This window comes from Lucilia sericata, unplaced genomic scaffold (genome assembly GCF_015586225.1).
Source record: "Lucilia sericata isolate MDLA Ls3-8-SP2 unplaced genomic scaffold, ASM1558622v1 Contig000465F_arrow, whole genome shotgun sequence".
Taxonomy (NCBI): domain Eukaryota; kingdom Metazoa; phylum Arthropoda; class Insecta; order Diptera; family Calliphoridae; genus Lucilia; species Lucilia sericata.
Window position 1 is genome coordinate 239,757 of NW_023994480.1, and position 24,561 is coordinate 264,317.

At 33.7% G+C, this 24,561-nt stretch overlaps 1 protein-coding gene across 6 annotated transcripts; it reads right to left on the reverse strand.

Annotated features, from left to right (window-relative positions):
* Positions 1-706: 706 nt before the first annotated feature.
* On the reverse strand, positions 707-20,817 carry LOC119605210 (histone acetyltransferase p300). 6 transcript variants are annotated; one of them, XM_037958174.1, is made up of 16 exons: positions 20,729-20,817; positions 16,848-18,188; positions 16,593-16,785; positions 16,126-16,491; positions 10,518-14,756; positions 10,102-10,391; positions 9,847-10,004; positions 8,799-8,909; positions 6,176-7,130; positions 5,881-6,111; positions 5,573-5,803; positions 5,090-5,487; positions 4,669-5,029; positions 4,254-4,574; positions 3,500-4,144; positions 707-3,291 (listed from the first exon to the last, which is right to left on the reverse strand). In XM_037958174.1, exons 2-16 carry the CDS (start codon positions 17,178-17,180, stop codon positions 2,614-2,616), a joined length of 9,510 nt encoding a protein of 3,169 aa, XP_037814102.1. In that variant the 5' UTR covers positions 17,181-18,188; positions 20,729-20,817; the 3' UTR covers positions 707-2,613. The 6 variants fall into 6 exon arrangements, with proteins under 6 accessions (XP_037814102.1, XP_037814100.1, XP_037814099.1 ...); XM_037958172.1 differs by having other exon boundaries at positions 20,439-20,793; XM_037958171.1 differs by having other exon boundaries at positions 20,597-20,769.
* Between the last annotated feature and the right edge of the window lie 3,744 nt (positions 20,818-24,561).

Consider the following 24,561-nt stretch of genomic DNA (forward strand, 5'->3'; position numbering starts at 1 on the left):
CTCTCTTAGTTCATAAAATTTTAACACTTATTTTTTTTACAGCTACATTTATTTGATAAATATCTATATTATATTTTCATTCAGTGACTTAAAAAGAAACTAAAATTATTATTATTATTATTATTTTTAATTTAAAAGTGCAACTATATTTTATAAATTAAACAGACAAGACAAAAAAAAAATAAAAATAAACTAAGACTGCAACGTTTAAAAAAATAACTGTATATATGTATAGCGTTTAAATTACATTATATAAAAAAGTTTTATAAATATAATAATAATAATAAAAAATACTTTAAACTTAAATTCATTTAAAATTTTTTGTTTTAAATTTTAATCACAAAACAGTTTTGGAATATTTTTTAATTTATTTTATATTTTAAATACTAATATTTACAATTTCTTTTTTATAAAAGAGGTTTTTTAAGGATTTTGATGACTTTTTCTTTTTCATTAAAAAAACAACGAAAAAATTACTATTAAAACAAATTCTTTAAAAGGCGGCTTTAAATTTTAAAGATATTTATTTTAATATTTCCTGTTGTTTAAGTATTAATATTTACATTATTTGTAAGTGATCTTTAAAAGTTAAGGCAAATTTATTTATATTAATAACTATATGTTTTTTTTTGTTGTTATAGTATTTAGTAAATATTTATATAAAAAAAACTTTACACTATAAACAAAGACTGGGCGGCTTTCTTTGTTTTTTTTTTTTTTTTATTTTATTTAATATATCCGTAGAATGTAGTGTGTGTTGTTGTTATTTTTGTTTTTATTTATAACTACTAATGTACAAAATTAAAACACGGCAGTTTGTTTTTCATTAAGGGTTAAATACACAATGATGGAGACATATGTAGACAAATGAGAGTTGCGGATTTTGTTTGGATAATTGTCATGTTTACAAATAGTCTGTTCCCTGTTAAGAATGCCATTGAAATTGTATTGTTAACATTAGTTAGCAAAACTAGTTGATTAAAATCATTTTGAAATTTTTAATATAATTTTGTAAATTTTAAAACTTGTTTAATATTAATAAAAATCTTTTCTTTTATAAAATGTTTAGCAAACTTAAAAATTTCAAACAATTTCTGTTTCTGTTTTTTTAATATGATTTCAATTAATAAATTAGTTTAGAAAAAGAATAGAATAGAACTCGGTAAGTACTTAAAAACTTCACAGGGTAACTTTTCATGTAATGTGACATGCGTTTAGTTGCAAACTTTTTGCTTAAGTTAAATCTGCTGTTTAATATGTAATATGTAAACTATTATGTTTATATTATTGTTGGATTTGAATATGTATGTATATGTTAAATATTATATGGTTTTGTTGTCTCTTTTTTTATTTTAATAGTTAGTGTTATTTTTTTAACTTTTTTACGAGATTTTTTTATGAAATTATTTTTTTTGTCATTTTTAGTTTTGTTGTATTTATGTATTTATATATTTAACATTAATTGTCTTAAAGTAAAACAAAAATGATATTTACAAAATAATTTTAAACGTTTCTTTTTTCATTTTAACAAATCTATAAGGAGGAAAGGAAGGAAGTAAGAAGGTAGGAGGAGGTTTAATTAAATTACTTAAAAGCTGTTTATATTAATCAATTTATTTTAAATACACGTATATTAATTATCATATTACTAGCATATTTTCTTCTCTATAATCATTAAATTATAATTATTACAAGTTATTTTCAATTTGTTATTGTTTTTTTTTAGTTTTTTTTTTTTGTTTTTAATATGTATAGCTCAAAGTGCTAAAAATAAACATTTTCGTCTTATGATTTATAAATAATAATAATAATATACTATATATAGAGAAAAGTATAAAATGCCTAGAATCTAAAACTTACATTTTAATTAATATTTTAGTTTATTAAAAATTATTTTGTTTACTAAAGCTAGAGGCGTTTATGTATGTATATTGTTTTATTTATATTGTTGTATTGTATTGTTTTATAGATGAATAATGTGTTTGTTTAATTTTAATATTTATAAGCCATTTAATTATTAATAGTATTCATTTGGTGAAAACTAAAGAAAACAATGTATAACTATTTATAAAATTACGTTTGGAAGGAAGATTTTTTATCATTTAATATTAAAACAAAACCAAATTAATAAAAAAATATAATAATGTGTGGAAAAGCATGAGAACTGAAACCACTATGGAAATTTTTATAATAAACAAAAAAAATTACTTTTTCCAACTTTTTAATTGTATTAAAAATTATTATAATCATAAAAACATTTTAAATGTTATAGTATGAAACTTAAATTACGCAAACAAAAAATGTTGAACAAAAAATAAGGGAAATGTGAGTGAAACAATTAAAACTTTTCTTTCTAAGAGAATTGATGATCTTAACAAAATTTTTAAGTGAAAACAAAATTTGTTTTAAAATGTCATTGTATTAATTGAATATTTTAGTTTTGTGTAGTATTTTTACAGAAATAAGTAGTTGGTTGGTTGGGTAGTTGGGTCGTTTCTAAAAATATCGGTGTTGTTGATGATTTATATTAAAGCGGCTGCTATGGGGAGATGGAGGAGGTTGGGGTTGGGGAGGTGATTGGAAGGCTTGAGCCGCTGCCATTAGCTAATTACACTAAAGTTGTTCTACAAATTTGGTCAGTTGATCGGATGCATCAGAGACAGGGCCTCCGGGACCACCGACTACGCCACCCACTCCTCCAACACCACCTACGCCGACATCTTGCGGAACGCCTGGCAATGGTGATTGATGTGGGTGCATACCTCCATGATTGTGTAAACCGTCATGAGGTGCTTGAGGCGCAGGTGAGTGGCTCATTACATGGTGCGGAGATGGTTGTGCTCTTGGAGAAGCTGAGGGACCAGCTCTAGGCGAGGGTGCCGAGCGAGGTGAGGGCGTGGGTTGTGGTGATCTAATGGGCGGTGATGATCTAGACGATTGCATGAGTTGTTGTTGCAGCGTGTGTGGCGTGGGTGGTCCCATAACATTTGGTCCGCCTACCATGCCACCGCCTCCTTGCATCATCTGCTGTTGCTGAACTCCAGGCATACCACCTCCCATCTGCTGTTGTGGTGAAGGTTTCAGTCCCTGTTGCATAACCGCATACTGATCGACTGGGTTGCCAGGGGGACCTCCTACACCTCCACCTGCTCCACCAAAGCCTCCGACACCACCAAACTGCTGACCACCAGTACCAACTCCACCCATCTGTTGTGGGGCACGCTGTCTATATGGTGGTGGATAATTAGGCATTTGACGCATCTGCATTTTAAACCATTGTGAGTTGGAGGCCTAGATTGTTTTGAAAATTACAACAATAACAAAATATGAAATAACAATTATCCGACGGGAGGGAGACAAATACAAAATTTGGAGTTGCATTTACAGGTGTTTTTACTTTTGTGAAAATTTGTATCAAATAAATTATAGAATGAATTATATTTGGGTGTATTTATCAATTTGATGTCATTTATTTATTATTAGGAATAAAAGCACTTACTTGTCCTTGTTGCTGTTGTTGCATCATCATTGGATTTTGCATTCCTGGCATGCGTTGATGTTGACCAGGATTTTGTTGTTGGGCTTGCATCATTACTTGCTGTTGATTGGTTTGAGGCATTTGTTGCTGATTCATCATATGTTGCATTTGCTGTTGTTGTTGTTGCTGTTGCATAACCTGTTGTTGTTGCTGTTGCTGCTGTTGTTGTTGAGGACCATTTCCGGCAGCACCACCACTTCCACCTCCTTGTTGACCAGCATTGTTATTTTGACTCTGTTGCCTTTGTTTAATAATAGCAGCCATTATTTGTGGATTTTGTTTTAGAACTTGTAGGATTTGTTGGTGACCTTCATTGGTGGGATTATTTTTGATTTTCTGCATGATTTGAGCAAGCTGTTGAGTATTTAATTGAGCGTTCAATGGTCCATTGGGCATTTGACCCGAACCACCAACACCGCCTGCATTTGGATGTTGTCCCTGGGGACGTATGCCTCCGGGACCACCCATGGGTCCCGATGCACCCATAGGAACCATGCCTCCATTACCACTCATACCGCCAACACCCTGTGTATTACCGGGCATATTTCCAGTACCACCGGGCATTTGTTGCGAACCTCCAGCTCCTACCATGCCACCCATCATATTCTGTAAGTAAAAATAAAATAATTGAGATTAATTAATAAAAAATAAATTAATTTATAAAGAATTATTAAACAGATGGTGGTCGACGTTCTAAAGAGTTGGCTATACATACCTGTTGCTGCATTGCGTTTTGTTGCATAACTTGATTTTGATTAGGTTGGCGCATGCCTTGATTAGCATTGTTCGGATATCGATTTGCACCCCACTGATCCATTGGCAGCAGATTGTTGAGCATAACATTGCTTCCACCGGGGCCCATCTGTCCGACATTGCCAACACCACTAACATTACCAACATTTCCTACCATTCCAGGATTTGGTTGGTTCGGTAATCCAGCCATATGATGACGTTGCATAACCGGTGGAGCCATAGCACCACCCTTACCAAAACCGCCACCATGAGGGACTTGTTGACGCGCAGCTTCTTCCTGAACCTTAATATTAATTTAAACAAAACATTAAAACTCCAGTCTTCGAACCTCATAAAATTATAAGACTTATAACTGCCTCTGTGTTCGAAAAACTTACCTGTTTAACAACTTGCAGTACATTAGGAGAAGGTGAATGACCACCACCGGGTTTCATGCCAATGCCAGGCTGATGAGGATGTGGAGATGTCATACCTCCTCCTGCTATTGGTGCAGCCACTGGTGAGGGTACCGGTACCGTTGATGGACTCATAGCACCTGCTCCCGCTGGCATTATAGCTGGTTGTCCACCCATCACAGGAGGATTTACACCAACGCCTGGCAAGGCTACAGCCGCTACTGGTACACCGCCAGGACCTACAACAGGACCAGCACCAGCTGGGCCTGGTAAAGCTGCGGGGGTGGTAACAGTGCGAGACATAAGAGCCACACGACGCCGTAATAGTTGCTGTTGTTGCAATCTGAAAATAGTGAATTAGAATAGATTACATTCATTTCATAAAAGTACTATTTAGACATACTTTTGTTGTAATTGTTGTTGTTTGAGTTTGTGTTTGATGTTGGGACAGAAAGGCACTGGACACTTTTGTTCTTGACAATGTTTGGCATGATAGCAACATAAAGCAATCAACTGTTTACATATAGGACAACCACCATTGGTTTTCCTCTTGCAGTTTTTGGTATGTTGCACCACCCTCTTCATCTTCTGACAAGAAGGTAGACGACAATTGGCATCGCGACATTGACATGCATGTACCAATGATTGAATACAACGTTGTATTGATTGCTTGCGAGCTTCTTGTGGATTAGCTTGTTTATGGTCGGCTGGTGAAGAACCGTCATCCAAATCGAAACCAAGTTTTTCCATTTTATGTGGATGACCAATCTTTTCGTTACACAAAGTACACAAATCAAAGTCCTAAAGGTATAAGTAAAAAAAGAAAATTATTATTAAAGTTGTATTGGACTATTTTGCTGTTCTTCTCCTTCTCTCTCAAACTTACATCACAAACTGTACAATGGAAACGAGTTTCCACAGCAGTTTTACAATTGTTGCAAGTGTAAACAAATTTATCTTGGCCTTGATTATGTAACTCGTACAACATGCATAAAGTCGAAAATTGAGCTCTCCGCAAGGATGAGAATTCATAGTGCTTGTCACGAGCCAAGGTAAGGAATGCATCACGACCATCCATAAGATCACACGCTAATAATGGATCAGGATCTTGTATGGGCTGCAAATGAGGAAAAGGATGACAATTATTTTATTAAATAATGAAACAAATGTTGTTATATATTGATTGTTACGTACCGCTAAACTGGCTGCAGATTGTGCAGAGTGAAGACGTATAACAAAGAATACTTCTTTGTGTTTCTCCATTGTGGCATATATTTTAGCAGAGAGATCATTGCCAGCTTGTTGTTCATTCGATTTTTTATTGCTTTTACGTTGTGCAGCTTTAGACTTGTTGGATTTTTTAGCCTTCTTTTGTCCTTTCTTTTTACCATCACCACTCACTTCGGTGTCTTCCATTGAGAAAATCTGAAGAAAAGAAATTGATCGATTATAATAAACGACTAACCTTATTTTCTACTTTTGTACGTACATTTGCGGCAGCAGCTGCTGCTGCTTCAGCGGCTTCTGCTTGTTTTCGTTTTTCCTCTTCTTCCTGGTCCAACTCTTTTATGCTCTCCTCTAGAACATTGGGCCAAAAATCACCTTCGAAGTAAGGCAATTCGGCAGCTGATGTTAATTTGTCTTCAATGGCTTGTTTCAAGATATCTTTGTAATCCTGAATGGTACGTTCAATCATACCCTTATCCAACATCTTTTTATACCATTCCTGCAAGCGTTTGGGTTTTGGTATTCTTTGATCCGTAGGATGGCAGTGGAATATGTAATCATCGCCTTCCGACGGTGGACACGCCCAAATATGGGCCATTGTATAACCTAGTTGTTTAACATAATCCATATAACCCAATAGAATTTCGTGATATACTGCTGTACGATATTGTCTTGGTCTAAAGAAATGCACAGAATCCAAATAGGCAATGTAAACACGCCTTGTATTCGGAGCCGGACATTCTGATCCATACTCTTGCACATGCATACCAAAGAAACATACATCTATACCGTCGACCTCTTCAAAGGCAAATAATGCTTTGGCTCTGTAGGGGAATTCCGCGTTCATTTCGGCATTTTCAACAAATCTTCTGCGCATACCAGGTTTCACTTCTACACACTTATCCGATGAGGATACCACACGTATATGAACTTCACCAGCACCAGCTTCTTTCTTCTTAAGGAAATTATTTACACGCGTCTCTATATAAATACCCAGTTTTGTTGTGGGTAAACGTTTGGCATTGAATTTATTTTCTTTTCGTTTGGAATCTTTCTTTTGCAAACAATTGTCACAAACAAAACCACCTGGCCATATTGAATCCAACCATAAAACACAAATTTGATGTTGCTTTCGACCACATTCCATGCAATCAACAAATGGTTCTAGTTCTAGATGATCATTTTTCATCTCTTTAAATTGATCCTTTTTAATTTGACTATTTTTTGTCAATTCAAACAAAAGAGGGAGAAAAGCAAAATTCATTAAAAACATTATTTTGCGAAATTACAAATTTAAATATTTAAACATTATTATTTAAAAAGATTTGATTAACTAACATTAATTTTTAAGAAATTTATCTCTCTAATATTACTTAATTCTCTAAACACACAAAGTAATAGAATAAAATATAATTTGTATTTGGCCTTTTTTTATTTCACAGGAATCTTTTGAAATAAAAAATCTAGTGACAAGACATTTTTATATGTTCAATGTTCTTATTTGTATATTTTATATTTATCTTATTATTGTTCTTAGTATAATTAGGTTTAAATTTATTACAAACTGAAAATATGTTATATTCACTTTTTAGATTCTCAACTTTCTATTCATACCAGTATTGGCAACATATAATAAATACTGAATTTGTTCTTTTAAAATCGAATTCTTTTTAAATGGGAACATTAGCTGTTTATGAAAAATTGAGTATTCATGTGTATATTAATTTTTCATGTGTGAAAGCTGTTTTAGGAAAAATTCAGTCTTCACATGCGTTCAAGATCTTCCATTATCACTTATAATGAAATATGTATAATTTGCATACAAAAAACTCATTTTATAAAAGGGGAAAATATGGATTGATTCTCAAAAAATTTGGTGGATGCATTTACGTTTATAGCAAATATATTTATTAGATATTAGTCTTTTCAAGCGACATTTCAGTCATTTTCAGAGGGGGCTTTGTATGGCGGCGGATATTGTCAAATAAAGCCCGATCACTGCAAAAATCTTTTGCAGTGAGGGGTTCAATGGTATGAGGGCTAGGTGAAATAATGGTTCGATTATAACCATATACAAAAGGCTTCGTCCCAGATACAATAAAAGATCGAAAATCGATTTAGAACAAAAAAAGTGGTCGTTATCAATAACATTTTATATTTTTTAAAGCGTCTTTCGAACCCTAGGTAATTCCAGACGATACTAGATAGAAACCATTTTTTACTTTTTCGGAATTGCTATTATTTTTTAGCAGATTGTGTAGTTGTATTTTTCTATATATCGTCAGTAGCAATATTTTTGGGTTAATATTGACATTTTTCGTGATTGTGTATTTTTCGGAAAGGAGAGCACATCAAGCCCTATGGATTTCTAGGTGTATTTTTTCGGATTTGATGTAACATACAACATCCTTTTAAACTAACTAATTAACTAGACTAATAAATATCCTCAATATAAACGATAATATATCGCCGATTTATGCAACGTAGCATTTAAAATATGCATGTATATTGAAAATTATAGAAAAATCATGGGTTATCTTAAAATTTTATTCATATCGCCGTTGTTTATTAATCGTTTTTTTCTAATTTTAAATAGAAAACTTCTCCGGGCTGGTACAAATATAAAATATTTGGAAACTGAAAATATTTAGACCTCCCAGAAAATTTATTTAAACATACAGACAGACGAACTTCGTTAAATCGATCTCTCTATACAATATAGATGTGTTAAAATAATCATGAATTGTTGTTGAATGTTTTTATAAATCCTAATAAAAACTTGTAAAAATATTCGACAACAATTCTTGATAAAATCCTTTTATATCTTACTTAAAACAAGTGGCTCTATAAATTAAGTTAAATAAAATATGAATAATAATACTTACGTTTGAGATTGCAATGGATCATCACCGAGAGTAACAGTGTCCCCTTGAATGTCATTGAAACATTTCTGGCAGAAGGTATATCTGTTTGAGGATACGCCATAATCCTTTAGACTATTATTTGGTTCATTATAAGATTTTGATTGGTTTTTATTTTTGTGTATGTTGTGTTTCAATTCAATTGATTAAATAATTTGTATTGATTGTCAAAGAGTGATCGCAATCCAAATTAATAAATATAAACAAGCAGAGCGACCATACATAATATTGTAAATTTAGCGACGTTTTTAATTTGATATTTTTTTATTTTATTATTATGGTGAATGAAGAATTATTTTGTTATACAGTGTTTTTGTGCGTGCGAACGATTTTTGTAGACATTTTATTGAACAAATGTGGTTTATTTTGTTTTGGGATTTTATGTTTGGAGTAGTTTTTTAGATGATGGAAGGGAAAATAATGTTTGTTATGTTTAAATATGTGGGGAAATGTAAAAAAAGTACAACGTAAAGCATTTTCGTAAATAATACAAACGTATGTATGATTCGATAGTTAAAACAGAAATAGCAAAGCAAATTAAAGAAATTAACATTTATGACAAGTTAAAAATATTATTTGACATGTGTTTTTGTAGATTTTTATATTTAAAGATAAATTAATTTGTAAGGATTGAAAAGGTTTGATTGATGGTTGTCAACATAGGGATTGTGGTAATTTAAGGAGTTCAAAAAAAAAAAAAAAAGACGCACACAAAAACCATAACCAGGATGTATTGATTTAAGTTTTTTGACATTTGCAAGTATAGAAAAGAAAATAAAAAACAAGGTTGGCATTAGAATTTAATACAAAAATATTAAAGGTATTTTTAATTGGTTTATATACAAGCTAATTGTTTTTTAATTTATTATGTGTTAATAATAAGTAATGGTTATTTTTTGACTACATAAAAGACCAATGATATCGATTGTTAAAAATCTAAACACAAAGATCTATAGAATATTGAGTTTAATGAGAAAATGCTAAAAAAACTAAATGATAAAATATTACATACCTATTTTGATAACTGTAGTATTTGGCATCTCTAGGTATAGTACATAGCTGTTTACCATAACAGCATAACACTTGAGGATTAAATGTGTATTTGCGCCCACAACAATAGCCCAAAGCCTGCATAACAGGATCTATTTCTTGTTCAAATACTTCAGAAAGCTAAAGAAAAAAAAGCACACATTATTATAAAGTGACAATAATATAAAACAAAAAAACTTTTTGTACTTTAGTTGGAATACACGACACGACTACTTACCTTTGTACAATATTTGTAAACTTTTGATGATTTACGATTATATAACCATGCATTGTCAAACATTAACCAGACATCGTCAACATATTCCCAAGGGTCATTGTATTTTCCATTCATAAGGTTGTTGCGTATTGATCCTAAATCCATAGGCTTTTTAATAATCTCAAAGTAGTCAGGAATACCGAGTACTTGTGGGTCAACTGGACAACGGAATGGCACTGATTCGGGCTCATGTCGTATGAGTTTTTCCAATGTCGGTAATAAAGCTTGTTTCAGTTCTTCAGGGTCAAAAACTGTTAAAAAATCAAATATTTTTTTTTTATTTTCTCCAAAACATTGTTAACTAATTTAAATTTTGCCAATAGAAAGCCTTAACAGTATTCATTGGCAAAATGGAAAAATATTTCCAAACCACTTACCACATTTCTTCTTTTTATCACCAGCATTAGGCATAAGGGGCTCTGGTACAACAGGTTTAGTTTCAGTTTTTACTTTAACATCTCCACTAGCATTGCTGCCATCCGTCATCGGTTTAATATTATCTTTATTATCACCTCCTGATGAACTCATTGCGGAATCTGTACCGCCCGCATTTGCATTAGAATCTTCAACTTCCATTGGTTCGGTTTTAATCTTTACGTCACCGTCCTCGCTTTTTATTTCTAATTTGGCAGTGCCATCGTTATTAACATTTTTGCCAACGCCCGCTGAAGATTCTTGTTGCGAGTTATCACCTCCACTACCATCATCCATGAACTCTTTCTTAATATCATCTTCTTGTTTAATGGAATCCAACTTGCCTTTGGAAGATTTTCCACCACCTGCATTTTGAGAGTCCCCATTCGGAGATGTAGGAGGATCGTCATCATTATCACGAGCCGCTGCCTCGAGAGCTGCCATTTGCGATGAAAGACTATTACTGCTGCTGGTTGAGGGACGTGTCGACGACAACGATGTACTGGTAGTTGAGGTAGAAGTTGTTCCAGCACTTCCCTTACCCATAGTAGACATTTGTTGTTGATTTTGTGCAAGGCCGTTGCTAGAAACACTTGCTTCGGCTGACGAAGACAACGCCATTGATGACGATGTGACTGTTACTGCTCCCGATGTTGCTGTTATAGAGGTAGTAGATGTTGAGGATGAAGTTGATGATGATGACGCTGTTGTAGTTGTGGTGGTTGTTGAAGTTGAGCCAGTCGACGAACATGTTGATACAGACGTGGGTGTTGATGTGGGTGGTGGTGGTTGTACTCCACTGCCAGAGCCACCTGCACCAGAAACTCCTGTGGGCACAGTATTTGCAGAGGCGGGAGATGTAGGATTCAAGGGTGGTGTACTTCCTCGATCACCAAGAGATTGCATGAGAGACGGAACTGAAGGCGGATTATTTAAGGGCGTTCCTAGCGGTCCGTTTGATGCAAAGTTAGGCGATGGACTTGGTGCCGCTACCATGCCGCCTGCGGCACCTACTGTTGCGGATGCTGTACTATTTGTTACCCCAGTTGGTCCCGCCGCACTAGCTGCTGTTAGCGACTCTAAACTTGTTGGTGTTGGAGGCATATTTCCCATGCCGGCAGTCGACATCATATTTTGTTTCTGCTGCTGTTGTTGTTGCTGCTGCTGGGACATTGGTGATGTGAAGGTATTCTGTTGTTGCATTTGGGAGTTGCTATTATTGAATGGAGATTGAGGCAAAAGCATTCCACTTTGCTGCTGTTGTTGCTGCTGCTGCTGTTGCTGTTGCAGCATTCGTTGCTTCATTATCTCATTCAGTTGCTGCGTGGTATGCGCCCCCGTTCCTCCATTGGAATTCATGAACTGCTGTTGTTGACCCGGTATTGGGCTTGTTAAAACTCCTGCAACACCGCCTGTTCCGGGTTGACCTTGCATCGCTTGACCAGTAAATGGAGAAAGAACTGGGTTTGGTACCACCATGTTTTGCTGTGATGTTGGTATGCCGCCACTGCTCATACTATTGCCGCCAGGACTAGGACCAGGTGGACCAACTAGCATGTTGCCTTGTTGTTGAGGGAATTGCATTCGTTGTTGTTGCTGTTGTAATGCCAGAATATTTCCACCGGGAGAGTGACTACGCATGCCGGCCATATTTTGACCGGGCATCATACCACCTACATTGCCAGGTGTTTGGCCTCTTAGTTGCTGCATCATGCCTGCTGCACCCATTGGCATTCCTTGGTTTGGACCAGGTCCGCCCGGACCAACAGCTCCACCCATGGGACTTACCATGGGTCTTATCTGTTGCTGTAGCTGCTGTTGCGCTTGTGGATGTCCTGGAGGTAATTGCTGACCTCCAACCGGTAAACCCACACCTCCACCACCAGCTCCGCCTACATTACTGGGACCGGCTCCACCAGCACCACCACCCTGTTGCTGTTGTTGCATTTGAAGCATCTGCTGCTCTTTCCTTTTCAGACGTTTCTCTTCCAATTCCTTTTGGATTTTATAGATCTTTTCAGCCAGTAGATGATAATACTCTGATCGCGATTTGGCCATTTCATACATGTCTCTCTCAACTTTTTCCGCATACGAGACGAGGTTGTGCATGCGTTTGTCTAGCATTGTAGCTGGGTCAGATGTAGGAAATATTGCTTGAACAAGTTTGTGTACCAAATGTTTGCGAAGGTCATCCGTAACGAGTTCTCGCCAATCTTTGTTTTCTTCACTTCCACCATTATTACCGCCACTGCCTCCAGGAGCACCTGCATTCTGAGCATTCGCTGAAACACCGCCGGATACAGCATTATTTCCCGCTACATTCGACACTGCTCCACTCATAACGCCTGGAGTGTTGGTGTTTCCTGCCGCCGACACATTGTTTGGTGGAGTATTGTTCGGACCGCTATTAACACCTCCAGCCTGGACCTGCATTTTCATTTTAGCCATTTCTTGCGGTGTTAACTGTTTGTTTGGTGGTCCACCAGCAACAGGGCCGCCCATATCACCAGAATTTCCACCTCCCAAAAGCGTATTTAAATTAGCATTGTTAAAATTATTATGTACATTAACCGATAGGGGAATGTTCGATTGTTGCTGCTGCTGTTGATTTACAGCATTTTGCTGAACTTGATTGGGATCTGTCGGTAGTTTTGCCCCCGGTTTTAGTAAATCGGATAGTCGAGGTGTGAGTCGTGGTCCTGCATTCTGCAACATCATTTGTTGCTGCTGTTGTTGTTGCTGATTTTGAATACCATCTGGAACAGCGCCATTACCGCTACCACTTATTAGTAAATTGTTTACAACTTGGCGCATGGCGACTTGATCACTATTACCACCGGATGTAGGTCCAATGGGAACACCTCCGCCAGGAGCCCCCACTTGAGCGGACATAACACGTACTGGTTGTGGTACACCTGCCATCCGAATACCTTGCATTTGCTGTTGTTGAGGATTTACAGAATTGCCTTGCAGCATGTTATTGGGACCACCGGTGTTTCCTACAGCACCTTGCATTCCCATGCTGTCGAAACGGCGAATTTCCTGATTCGGATTTTGGCCGGCATTTTGCATTTGTTGATTAATATCTGTGTTGGCTTTCATATTCATTTGACCCTGATTGGGACCAACTCCCGGACCAGACATTCCCGCTCCTCCTGCAACAACATTTGGAGCACCACCAACTTGTTGCACACCACCTGTCTGTTGCGGTCCGCCCACGTGCTGGGGACCAATAACTCCAGGACCTTGTTTGTCATTAGCGTTTTGTTGGCCTTGTTGCTGTTGTTGTTGTTGATTGGCATTGTTCGGGCCAGCATTACCAGCTCCGCTTGCATTTGGATTATTGTTCTGGTATGCGTGACTCTGACGGAATGGGAAACAGATTACGCAATCCGGACGTGAACACGTTTTGTAATGCAACAAAATTTGACGTGACGATATACAGTGTTGGACAGTGCAGTCTCGGCTCTGTTTGCACGTTGCCATGTGCGTTAAAACATCCTGCATTGGCTTACAATACGGAACATTACATTTCTCACGATTCGGGTTGATACTATCGCGTCGGTTACACTTATGGGCGTGAAGTAACAACATAAGTTGTTGTTGGATTTGTTTTTTGCGCTCATCCGTGATATGTTGATTGGTTGTACCGCCCGTACCGCTTCCTCCTGCTGCTCCACCACCAGCATTACCTCCCTGCTGAGAAGTTCCTGGACCTTGTTGCTGTTGTTGTTGCTGCTGTTGCGGAAGCATCATAGCGTTTTGTTGCGGACCGCCTGGTCCCACACCACCCTGTGGTGGTCGAATACCCATACCGCCAGGACCCATTAAGCCGCCTTGTGGGTTTTGCTGTTGGTTAGGATTCATTTGAGCGTTGTTCATTTGTTGCTGAGGACCGCTGATTAAACCAGCACCACTGCCATCACCGCCGACGCCTCCACCACCCATACCGATGGGAACACCGCCAGGTCCACGGTTGCCCTGTTGCATAGCAGCCGTCATATTTGGTGGTACACCTCCATGTTGTGCTGCCATTTGTTGTGCTAACATTTGTTGTTGTGGATTATTGGCGTTTACATTAATACCGCCCTGAGGACCTCCTGGTCCACCATAGTTACCAACGTTGCCGACACCGACTCCAACCCCACCGCCATAGGGTCCATTCGGGCCAACACCGCCACCAACCATATTATTCATTTGACCTGCACAATTTTAATTTTCAACAATATTTTATTTAATCACAATTATATTCTACGAATATTTACACTGTTGTGTAAAATCAAATTGATCATAGTGCGATTTAAAAAAAATCAACAGAATATATAAAACATAGTTTATCTTGTAGCAATTGAAAGTAAAAATACAAATTCATGAAAATTTTTTAATTACAAATTGTGACGAAACTATTAAAGTTAATAATTCATTCCCTACGAGACCTTGTGCAGTTTTGTAGGTCTAGTTGAGTAGTTCACAACACCATATCGTCACCTGAAATGCAAACGGCCCTAACTAACCAAAAATTCAAAATCGATTTTATTGGTGATTCTAATGTATTGCATCAAAACAAATGTCCACACCAAAAATTGGACTCCTCTGACCATAATTATCGATTTTATTGACAGAAAACAAAAGGCCCTATCTACAAAAACATTTAAATATTAAAGGTAAAAAGTCCAATTTATCCATTTTTATATACGCCATTGTCAACTATCATAACAAATGATAGGTTTCACTATTAAACAATTTGTTTATTTACTCGCGTTGATAGAAACAAACTTTTCAATTTAAATTAATATATCTTGAAAATCGGGAGTTATCAAAAAAATCTACTTTTTTATTTTTGTCGGACCTACAAATTTTAACTCATAATTCTTTAATCCGATAAATTAAATAACTTTTTTTCTTTTAGTCAAATTTCTTCCAAGTAAAATGTGAATGATGTTTTTTTAAATACAGAAACCAACAAAATACAAAAATGGACTTAATAAAGTGTCGGTAAAAATTGTACATTTCAAAAAATGGATAAAAATTGTATGTATTCAGTTCTTAATAACTTTAGTATTTCTATTAACATAAAAAAAAATAAAATTGTCGGACAACAATAAAAGCTCCGCTTGTGGAATAACTTACGATTTTCGTAGTATGTATTTTAAAAATCCGAAATATGGTACGGTGATCTACTCAACCAGATCTACAAATCGCACTTGGTCACATCAATGAATCAAACATTTTACAGATCTAAAATTTTTTCTAGCTTAAATTCGAACAACTTAGGGCCATATTCATAATGAAAAACGACCTTTTTGGTGTGTAAAAAAGGGAAAGATAGCAGCTCGTTAGTTAGTAATTAGTTTTTTATTATGAATAAGTGTATTATTTGTTCGAGATGTAGGTTAGGTTTAGGTGGACACTATCTCCTCCAATTTTTATCACAATTTTCTTTCAAGATCTATTACAAATTTTTATTTAGAGTTTTATTTTTTACATTTTCTTGTTACTAACAACAAAGAATAGTACGAGAAAGATTTGTTATGTGACAAAAAAAAAAAAAAAAAATAAAAAATAACTTACCCATTTGCATGTTGGGATTCTGCATACGTGGACCACCACCACCAACGCCGCCGGGACCATTTCCACTCATTAGATGTGGATTTGGACCACGTATCATGTGCTGTTGTCCTACCATTCGCATCATCGGTCCATTTTGCATTACTTGTGGATGACCTGGTCCTCCCATATGCATTCCTTGATTGGGTCCACCCACACTGCCGGGACCCATGTTACCGGGTCCAACAGGTCCAACGCCAGGTCCAGCATTCATCATACCACCTGGTCCGGAACCAATTTGTTGTTTTATCATACCCGATCCCATGCCACCCATACCACTATTGGTTAGCACCATATTACCCATATTACCTTGAGCAATTGTGTTCATGCCTGCGAAAAAGCAAAATATTATACACAAATTAATAAGATGTTAAACTTATACGAAATTGTAGCAATATTAATCTTCTACAAAATATTATAATTCCATTTACCTGGCATTGAATTCATTTGTGAGCCATTATTAGAAATTGACATTGGCATTGAGTTTACCATGCCACACATTTGGCCAACATTGACTTGCATGCCGCCTGTGTTAGGTGATTGAAGATTGGGTGACTTGCTGCCCAATTGGTTCATGCCACCGGCACCCATTGGGTTACCAACCATACCAGGATTTTTATTACCCTAAAAAGGAAACAGTTTCGTAAAAAAACATGTCAAAGTTTAGAAAAATCAATCAAAAATACCTGTTGCTGTAGCAGATGTTGTAAATGTTGATGATGTTGCATTTGTCTTAAGGGATTACCAGCGCCTGGACCTTGATTACCAACACTGCCATCATCGACTGAGCCATTTAATTGTGGACCAGGACCACCTGGTCCAGGCCCTTGTGCCGGCGGTTTATTAGGGCCACCCACTACATTTACACCCATGCCATGATTGGGTGGACCATTTGGCCCACCCGTACCTGGATCAGCCCAAGAAGATACTAACTCATCGGGTAAATTTTCTTCCAATAAAAACAAATCATCCATTTTTACCCGCTTCTGCGGCGGTTCTTCCATATGATCGGCCATCATTCAGAATGTTTGTGATTTGCGTTATTTTGTTAAACAAATTTTGCTTTGCAATTTTAAACACCAGCTGTGTTTTTGTTTTATTTTTGTTAATTTCACTTTTTTAGTATTTTAATGTTTATTTCTTTATTTTGTTGTATGTTTTATTTTGAATTAAACGACGTAGACGTTTAGAACAACTTTTGCATAGAATTATTGAGAGAAAACAAGAGAGGAACTTTTTTTGTTTAGCTCGATATTGGTAAATTAAAAGTTGTACGTGTTGATGCTGCTGCTGCTAGTGCTGCATGTATTGCCGATTTTATTTTTGCTGTTGAAGTTGTTGTTTTGGATCTAAATATCTGTGGGAGCAGGAATTGAAATTGCCAAGGTTGCAAACGTCGACGTCGTTCTTGTATTTGTTGCTGTTCTTGTTGTTTTCTCAACAGAAGTGCTCTACCCTTCTGCTGTTTTCTTAAGTTTTGTTTATTTTGTTGCGTTCTCTGCTGTTGATTTTGAAAATATTGTTCTTTTTGCAGTTTATGTTTATTATTAATGACAAAATTATTATCCAACGAATATTTTAAAGCGTTATTTATGAATACGCTTGAGTGCATTTTGTGTCAAAATATTCACTTTTTTATTTTTTTCTGTTTTTAAGCCGTAATTTAGATTTTTTATCATTTGTTTATCATTTCACGGCGTTTTTTAATATCCTTTTCAGTTAAGAGTTATTAAAGATCTGGATGCATTAGTGGGATGGTTCGCCAGTCAGTCAGTGTTGAAGCTGACAATGAACCACCTGCTCTTTCAGAATAACATGATATAAAGTTGATGTTGTTGTTGTATATTTTATAAACATTCTAAATTGTTGTTTTCTTTTAAATTGTTATTAATTAATGTTTCTTTTTTATAGTTTTTATGTGATGTTTCAATTATTAATTCTTAAATGTTTTTTACGCCTTTTCAACATTAAATACTTGTCCATTAGCTTTATAAAATTTGTATCTTTATTAAAAATTGCACAAAAATCTAAAAAGATCACAAAAAGAAAAAACAATGAAAACAAATGTAATTCCAATTGTCGTCTAGTTTTGTCACAAGAAAAAGTGTTGCGCGCTTTTTTCTATCTTGTTTTTATTACTTCGTTTCGTTTGTTGGTTAAAGACAACACGAATGAAAAAACTATGAATATGAACAAAAAAAAAAAGAAATATTTTTAAGAAAGGTATATTGAGCCGCTCGTTGTTGATTATTGCATTTTAAACATTATAACAAATTTCGATGAAAACAAATATCTTTTTCTTTTCTTTTCGTACTTTTTTCAGCTACTCTACACACAACTCGTTACTTTTGTTTATAATATTCCTTTACTCGCTGTTAAATTTCTCTTCTCTAACTTATTTTCACACACACACACACTAACGCGTTTAATGCACTCACACATTCTCACTCTCTTTCATATACAGCTCTTGGTCTTCTTTTCGTAAAAAAAATCCACCATTTAAACATAACGAGTGCGAGCAGTATTGAAAAAAGAAAGAAAAACAGACTGGCGACTGTAAAATTTTTTGGTTGTTCGTTTTTCTTCACGTCGTATCTTAAAATTTCTAATGCACATACACCACACAAAATTTTTTTGTTTTAATTTTTTCTTTATTAAAAAAATTTTTTAAAATTATTTTACCAAAAATCGAAATTATAGAAAAAATTGACAATTATTTCGTAATTTTTTTAAGGAAATATTTTTTATGTAAACATTTTTATCAATTGCATTTTTAAGAGATGTTTTAATTTTGTATTATAGTTTAGTTTTTTCTTTAATTTTGATTTTTAATTATATATTTTTAAGATTTTTTGTTGATTTTTAAGAATTTTTTTAAAGTTTTTTGCAACAATAAAACACAAATTTTCTGTCCGTTTATGTTGCAGTAGCGAAAAAGTCAACTGATTTTGCAAACGAGCAGCAACAGAACTAGGAAGAAGACTGAAGCCGAATGCGATTAAACATTAAAGAAGCCAGTGTTGCCATTGGTCTCTAGTACGAAAAGGGGGTAAAAACGGGTTGAATTTTCTAACATGCCTATTGGAAACCAAGCGATTTTGGTACGTATTTTGACAAGAAATATTTTTGCGAACTCTAGGTATACAAGAGTTTTTATAAAAATTGTAAAATCAAACAATTTTGTAAAATAATTGAGTATATTTGTATAAAAGAAACAAGAAAAAAAAATTAATTTTGTATATCAAAATTTAAGAAGTTTTAAAAAGTAGGTTTCAAAAATGTGTTTCATTAATTTCGAAACTTGTTTCTTCTAAATATTTATATTTTTCAATATTTGCATTTAGACAAAGATATTTTAAATAAAACAACTCTGCTGTAATATCATTGTCTATTTTTAAAGATATAAATATTTTCGAAATTATGGTTAATTTTGTTTACATTTGCTAATATTTCTCAAATATATACTTGATTTTTTCAATTTTAAAACAAAGTTTGTATTAAAACTTAATTTAAAAATTTGTCTTTCAAAACATTTTTACCCAAATTGGGAGCAAACAAGAAAAGGGCGTGAAAAACTAGTACAATGGCAACACTTACTACATTTAAGCAAGTGTAGAAAAAAGAACTTCGGGTGTTTTCGGCTTTCACACACAACAATGAGATATAACGAGTGGGAGCACAAAAAAGAAACGAGTACAGCAGCTCTTTGTGCCAAATATCATACATTTTTAAAAAATATATTAATAATCAATCACATTTTTATTAAATAAAAAAATCTATAGTTATTTTAAACTTTAAAAACCATTAAAGCAACTAAATTCATCTAAAGAAAATGTGAGAAAACAAAAAGTTGAAAACGTTTTGTTTTGCCATCTCTAGAAATCGACATGTTATTTATTGTTGTAGCCATCTCTTTCCCACTCATTGAAAACATATAGACAAAAGAAACGAACACACAACACAACAACCCGCTGTACAGAAGAAAAACACACACTTGCATGTCACATCACACATCACTCGCCCGTTTTGTCCGTGAGCATCATAAAAAATATTGGAAGATACGTACGAACGAACGACCATACAACATAGAAAAATTTTCAGAGACGAGAGAAAATTTTTTTTGTGAAAAAATTATTTCTATCGAAATTCATCAATTCAGCCAAGCAGGCCCAAAAAAAAACTTTTTAATGAAAAAATTCTTAATTCACAATTATAATTATATGTATTAAATTTTTATTAATTTATTAATTTTTTTTCTCTCAGAACATTTAAATTACATTCACTTTTTACTTTATAAATTTTTTGTTGTTTTTTTCACGTTATTGATTTTATTTAATTTTCTTCACTTGTAAAAAAAAATATTTTTTTTAATATGCTCTTCACCGAACTGAAGAAAAAAATTCATCCGTGCTGTTCTTTTTGCCTACAATTTTACTTTTTGTATTTTTTTTCGGTCTCTTAAGACCGTCAGAAACCGTATTTTTATTTAAATTATTACATATTTTTCCGTAGATGTTTAATATATTTAATTAATATGTAATTTATGCGTTTATATTTCAGTTTTTACCGCAAAATTTATCTTATAAAAAATTACAAAAATTTCATCAACTTTCAACACCGAAAATGAAAATGACGCTGAATATAAAAAGCCAAAAAGAAACTCGACAAAACTCGTTGTATGTTTATGAAAATTAACTAGTTACTCGCTGAAAAATCAGTAATCGGGTCAACTCGTTGCTGATTTCTTATTATTGTGAATGATTTTTGTGTGTGAACAGAGTTGCATTTTTTCATTTACATGCTTGTAAAAAAGAGAAGTAGATGTAGGGTTTCTATTTTTTGTTTTTTTATAATTCCCATATTTTCGATTTAAATTTCGAATAAATATAGAACTTTCAATATATAAAATATTAACGTTACTGACTGACTGATTTATCATCGCACAGCCCTAAACGGTTGAAGCTGAAATTTGGACAGGAGGTTGGTCTCCCACCAAATAGATCCACTAAGAAATTCGAATGTTTAGAGGGTAAAAAGGGTAAAAACGGGTGAATTCGGTAACCTCATAAAAGGTACAAAAACAGTTTAAAGCTTATCGTCGTTTATTTAATAAATAAGCGAACAGATGTCTGGTACTTTTTTCAAAATCGGCCCCTATATAAACGGGTAAAAACTGTATTTGGTTTCTTTTTTTGCACCCCATGTATTTTTTAAACCAGTGAACGAACATTCAAAAAAATATATTTACTCCTTCATAATATAACGAAAAAATTAAAATATAATTCATTTTTAGGATATTCGGACGTTTAAGGCATGAAAATTGTACTTATTTTTTGGGTACTTTTTGCGCAAAACATTGTTTTTCGGTTTATTCGACAAATAATTATTTGAGGTTTTATTTTAGCAGGTTAATAATCGGATAATTCAAAATTAATTGTTCGGTTAATCGAATAAAAGGGATGTTTTTTTACAATAATTTTTTTTCTTCTTATAACAAACTAAATTGTAATTTAGTAGGAAATAAAAAAAGTCACCACAGATTTTCGATATTTTGTCGATTGGAGGCTTATTTAAGGAGCTAGAGCCGATTTTAGTTTTTCATATAAAAAATCTATTTTTGATGGGAAATTGAAGTGATCACAGATTTTCAATATTTTGTCGATTGGAGGCTTATTTAAGGAGCTAGAGCCGATTTTAATTTTTCATATAAAAAATCGATTTTTGGTAGGAAATAAAAGTGATCACAGATTTTCAATATTTTGTCGATTGGAGGCTTATTTAAAGAGCTAGAGCCGACTTTAGTTTTTCATATAAAAAATCGATTTCTGGTAGGAAATTAAAGTGATCACAGATTTTCAATATTTTGTCGATTGGAGGCTTATTTAAGGAGCTAGAGCCGATTTTAGTTTTTCATATAACAATCGATTTTTGGTAGGAAATAAAAGTGATCACAGATTTTCAATATTTTGTCGATTGGAGGCATATTTAAAGAGCTAGAGCCGATTTTAGTATTTCATATAAAAATCGATTTTTAATGGGAAATAAAAGTGATAACAGATTTTCAATATTTTGTCGATTGGAGGCTTATTTAAAGAGCTAGAGCCGATTTTAGTATTTCATATAAAAAATCGATTTTTGGTAGGAAATAAAAGTGATCACAGATTTTCAATATTTTGTTGATTGGAGGCTTATTTAAAGAGCTAGAGCCGATTTTAGTATTTCATATAAAAATCGATTTTTGGTAGGAAATAAAAGTGATCACAGATTTTCAATATTTTGTCGATTGATTGATTTTTGATGGGAAATTGAAGTGACCACAGATTTTCAATATTTTGTCGATTGGAGGTTTATTTAAGGAGCAAGAGCCGATTTTAGTTTTTCATATAAAAAATCGATTTTTGGCAGGAAATAAGTATGATCACAGATTTTCAATATTTTGTCGATTGGAGGCTTATTTAAGGAGCTAGAGCCGATTTTAGTTTTTCATATAAAAAATCGATTTTTGATAGGAAATAAAAGAGATCACAGATTTTCAATATTTTGTCGATTGGAGGCTTATTTAAGGAGCTAGAGCCGATTTTAGTTTTTCATATAAAAAATCGATTTTTGATGGGAAATTGAAGTGATCACAGATTTTCAATATTTTGTCGATTGGAGGCTTATTTAAGGAGCTAGAGCCGATTTTAGTTTTTCATATAAAAAATCGATTTTTGGTAGGAAATAAAAGTGATCACAGATTTTCAATATTTTGTCGATTGGAGGCTTATTTAAGGAGCTAGAGCCGATTTTAGTTTTTCATATAAAAATCGATTTTTGATGGGAAATTGAAGTGACCACAGATTTTCAATATTTTGTCGATTGGAGGCTTATTTAAAGAGCTAGAGCCGATTTTAGTTTTTCATATAAAAAATCGATTTTTGTAGGAAATAAAAGTGATCACAGATTTTCAATATTTTGTCGATTGGAGGCATATTTAAAGAGCTAGAGCCGATTTTATTTTTTCATATAAAAATCGATGATTACAGATTTTCAATATTTTGTCGATTAGAGGCTTATTTAAAGAGCTAGAGCCGATTTTAGTTTTTCATATAACAATCGATTTTTGGTAGGAAATAAAAGTGATCACAGATTTTCAATATTTTGTCGATTGGAGGCATATTTAAAGAGCTAGAGCCGATTTTAGTTTTTCATATAAAAAATCGATTTTTGGTAGGAAATAAAAGTGATCACAGATTTTCAATATTTTGTCGATTGGAGGCTTATTTAAGGAGCTAGAGCCGATTTTAGTTTTTCATATAAAAATTGATTTTTGATGGGAAATTAAAGTGATCACAGATTTTCAATATTTTGTCGATTTAAGGAGCTAGAGCCGATTTTAGTTTTTCATATAAAAAATCGATTTTTGGTAGGAAATAAAAGTGATCACAGATTTTCAATATTTTGTCGATTGGAGGCTTATTTAAGGAGCTAGAGCCGATTTTAGTTTTTCATATAAAAAATCGATTTTTGGTAGGAAATAAAAGTGATCACAGATTTTCAATATTTTGTCGATTGGAGGCTTATTTAAGGAGCTAGAGCCGATTTTAGTTTTTCATATAAAAAATCCATTTTTGTAGGAAATAAAAGTGATTACAGATTTTCAACATTTTGTCGATTTAAGGAGCTAGAGCCGATTTTAGTTTTTCATATAAAAAATCGATTTTTGGTAGGAAATAAAAGTGATCACAGATTTTCAATATTTTGTCGATTGGAGGCTTATTTAAGGAGCTAGAGCCGATTTTAGTTTTTCATATTAAAAATCGATTTTTGATGGGAAATTGAAGTGATCACAGATTTTCAATATTTTGTCGATTGGAGGCATATTTAAGCAGCTAGAGCCGATTTTAGTTTTCATATAACAATCGATTTTTGGTAGGAAATAAAAGTGATAACAGATTTTCAATATTTTGCCGATTTTAGTTTTTCATATAAAAAATCGATTTTTGATGGGAAATTGAAGTGATCACAGATTTTAAATATTTTGTCGATTGGAGGCTTATTTAAGGAGCTAGAGCCGATTTTAGTTTTTCATATAAAAAATCGATTTTTGGTAGGAAATAAAAGTGATCACAGATTTTCAATATTTTGTCGATTGGAGGCTTATTTAAGGAGCTAGAGCCGATTTTAGTTTTTCATATAAAAATCGATTTTTGATGGGAAATTGAAGTGACCACAGATTTTCAATATTTTGTCGATTGGAGGCTTATTTAAAGAGCTAGAGCCGATTTTAGTTTTTCATATAAAAAATCGATTTTTGTAGGAAATAAAAGTGATCACAGATTTTCAATATTTTGTCGATTGGAGGCATATTTAAAGAGCTAGAGCCGATTTTATTTTTTCATATAAAAATCGATTTTTGAT

What these genes read in the sequence shown, in the direction of transcription:
- LOC119605210 (XM_037958174.1), bottom strand. Translation starts at nt 17,180, where the DNA reads ATGATGGCCGATCATATGGAAGAACCGCCGCAGAAGCGGGTAAAAATG. An exon ending in TGATAAAAAGAAGAAATGTG is followed by an intron (nt 10,392 to 10,517) that starts GTAAGTGGTTTG and finishes ATTTTTTAACAG; the next exon opens with TTTTTGACCCTGAAGAACTG. An exon ending in CAGCAGCTGCTGCCGCAAAT is followed by an intron (nt 6,112 to 6,175) that starts GTACGTACAAAA and finishes TCTTTTCTTCAG; the next exon opens with ATTTTCTCAATGGAAGACAC.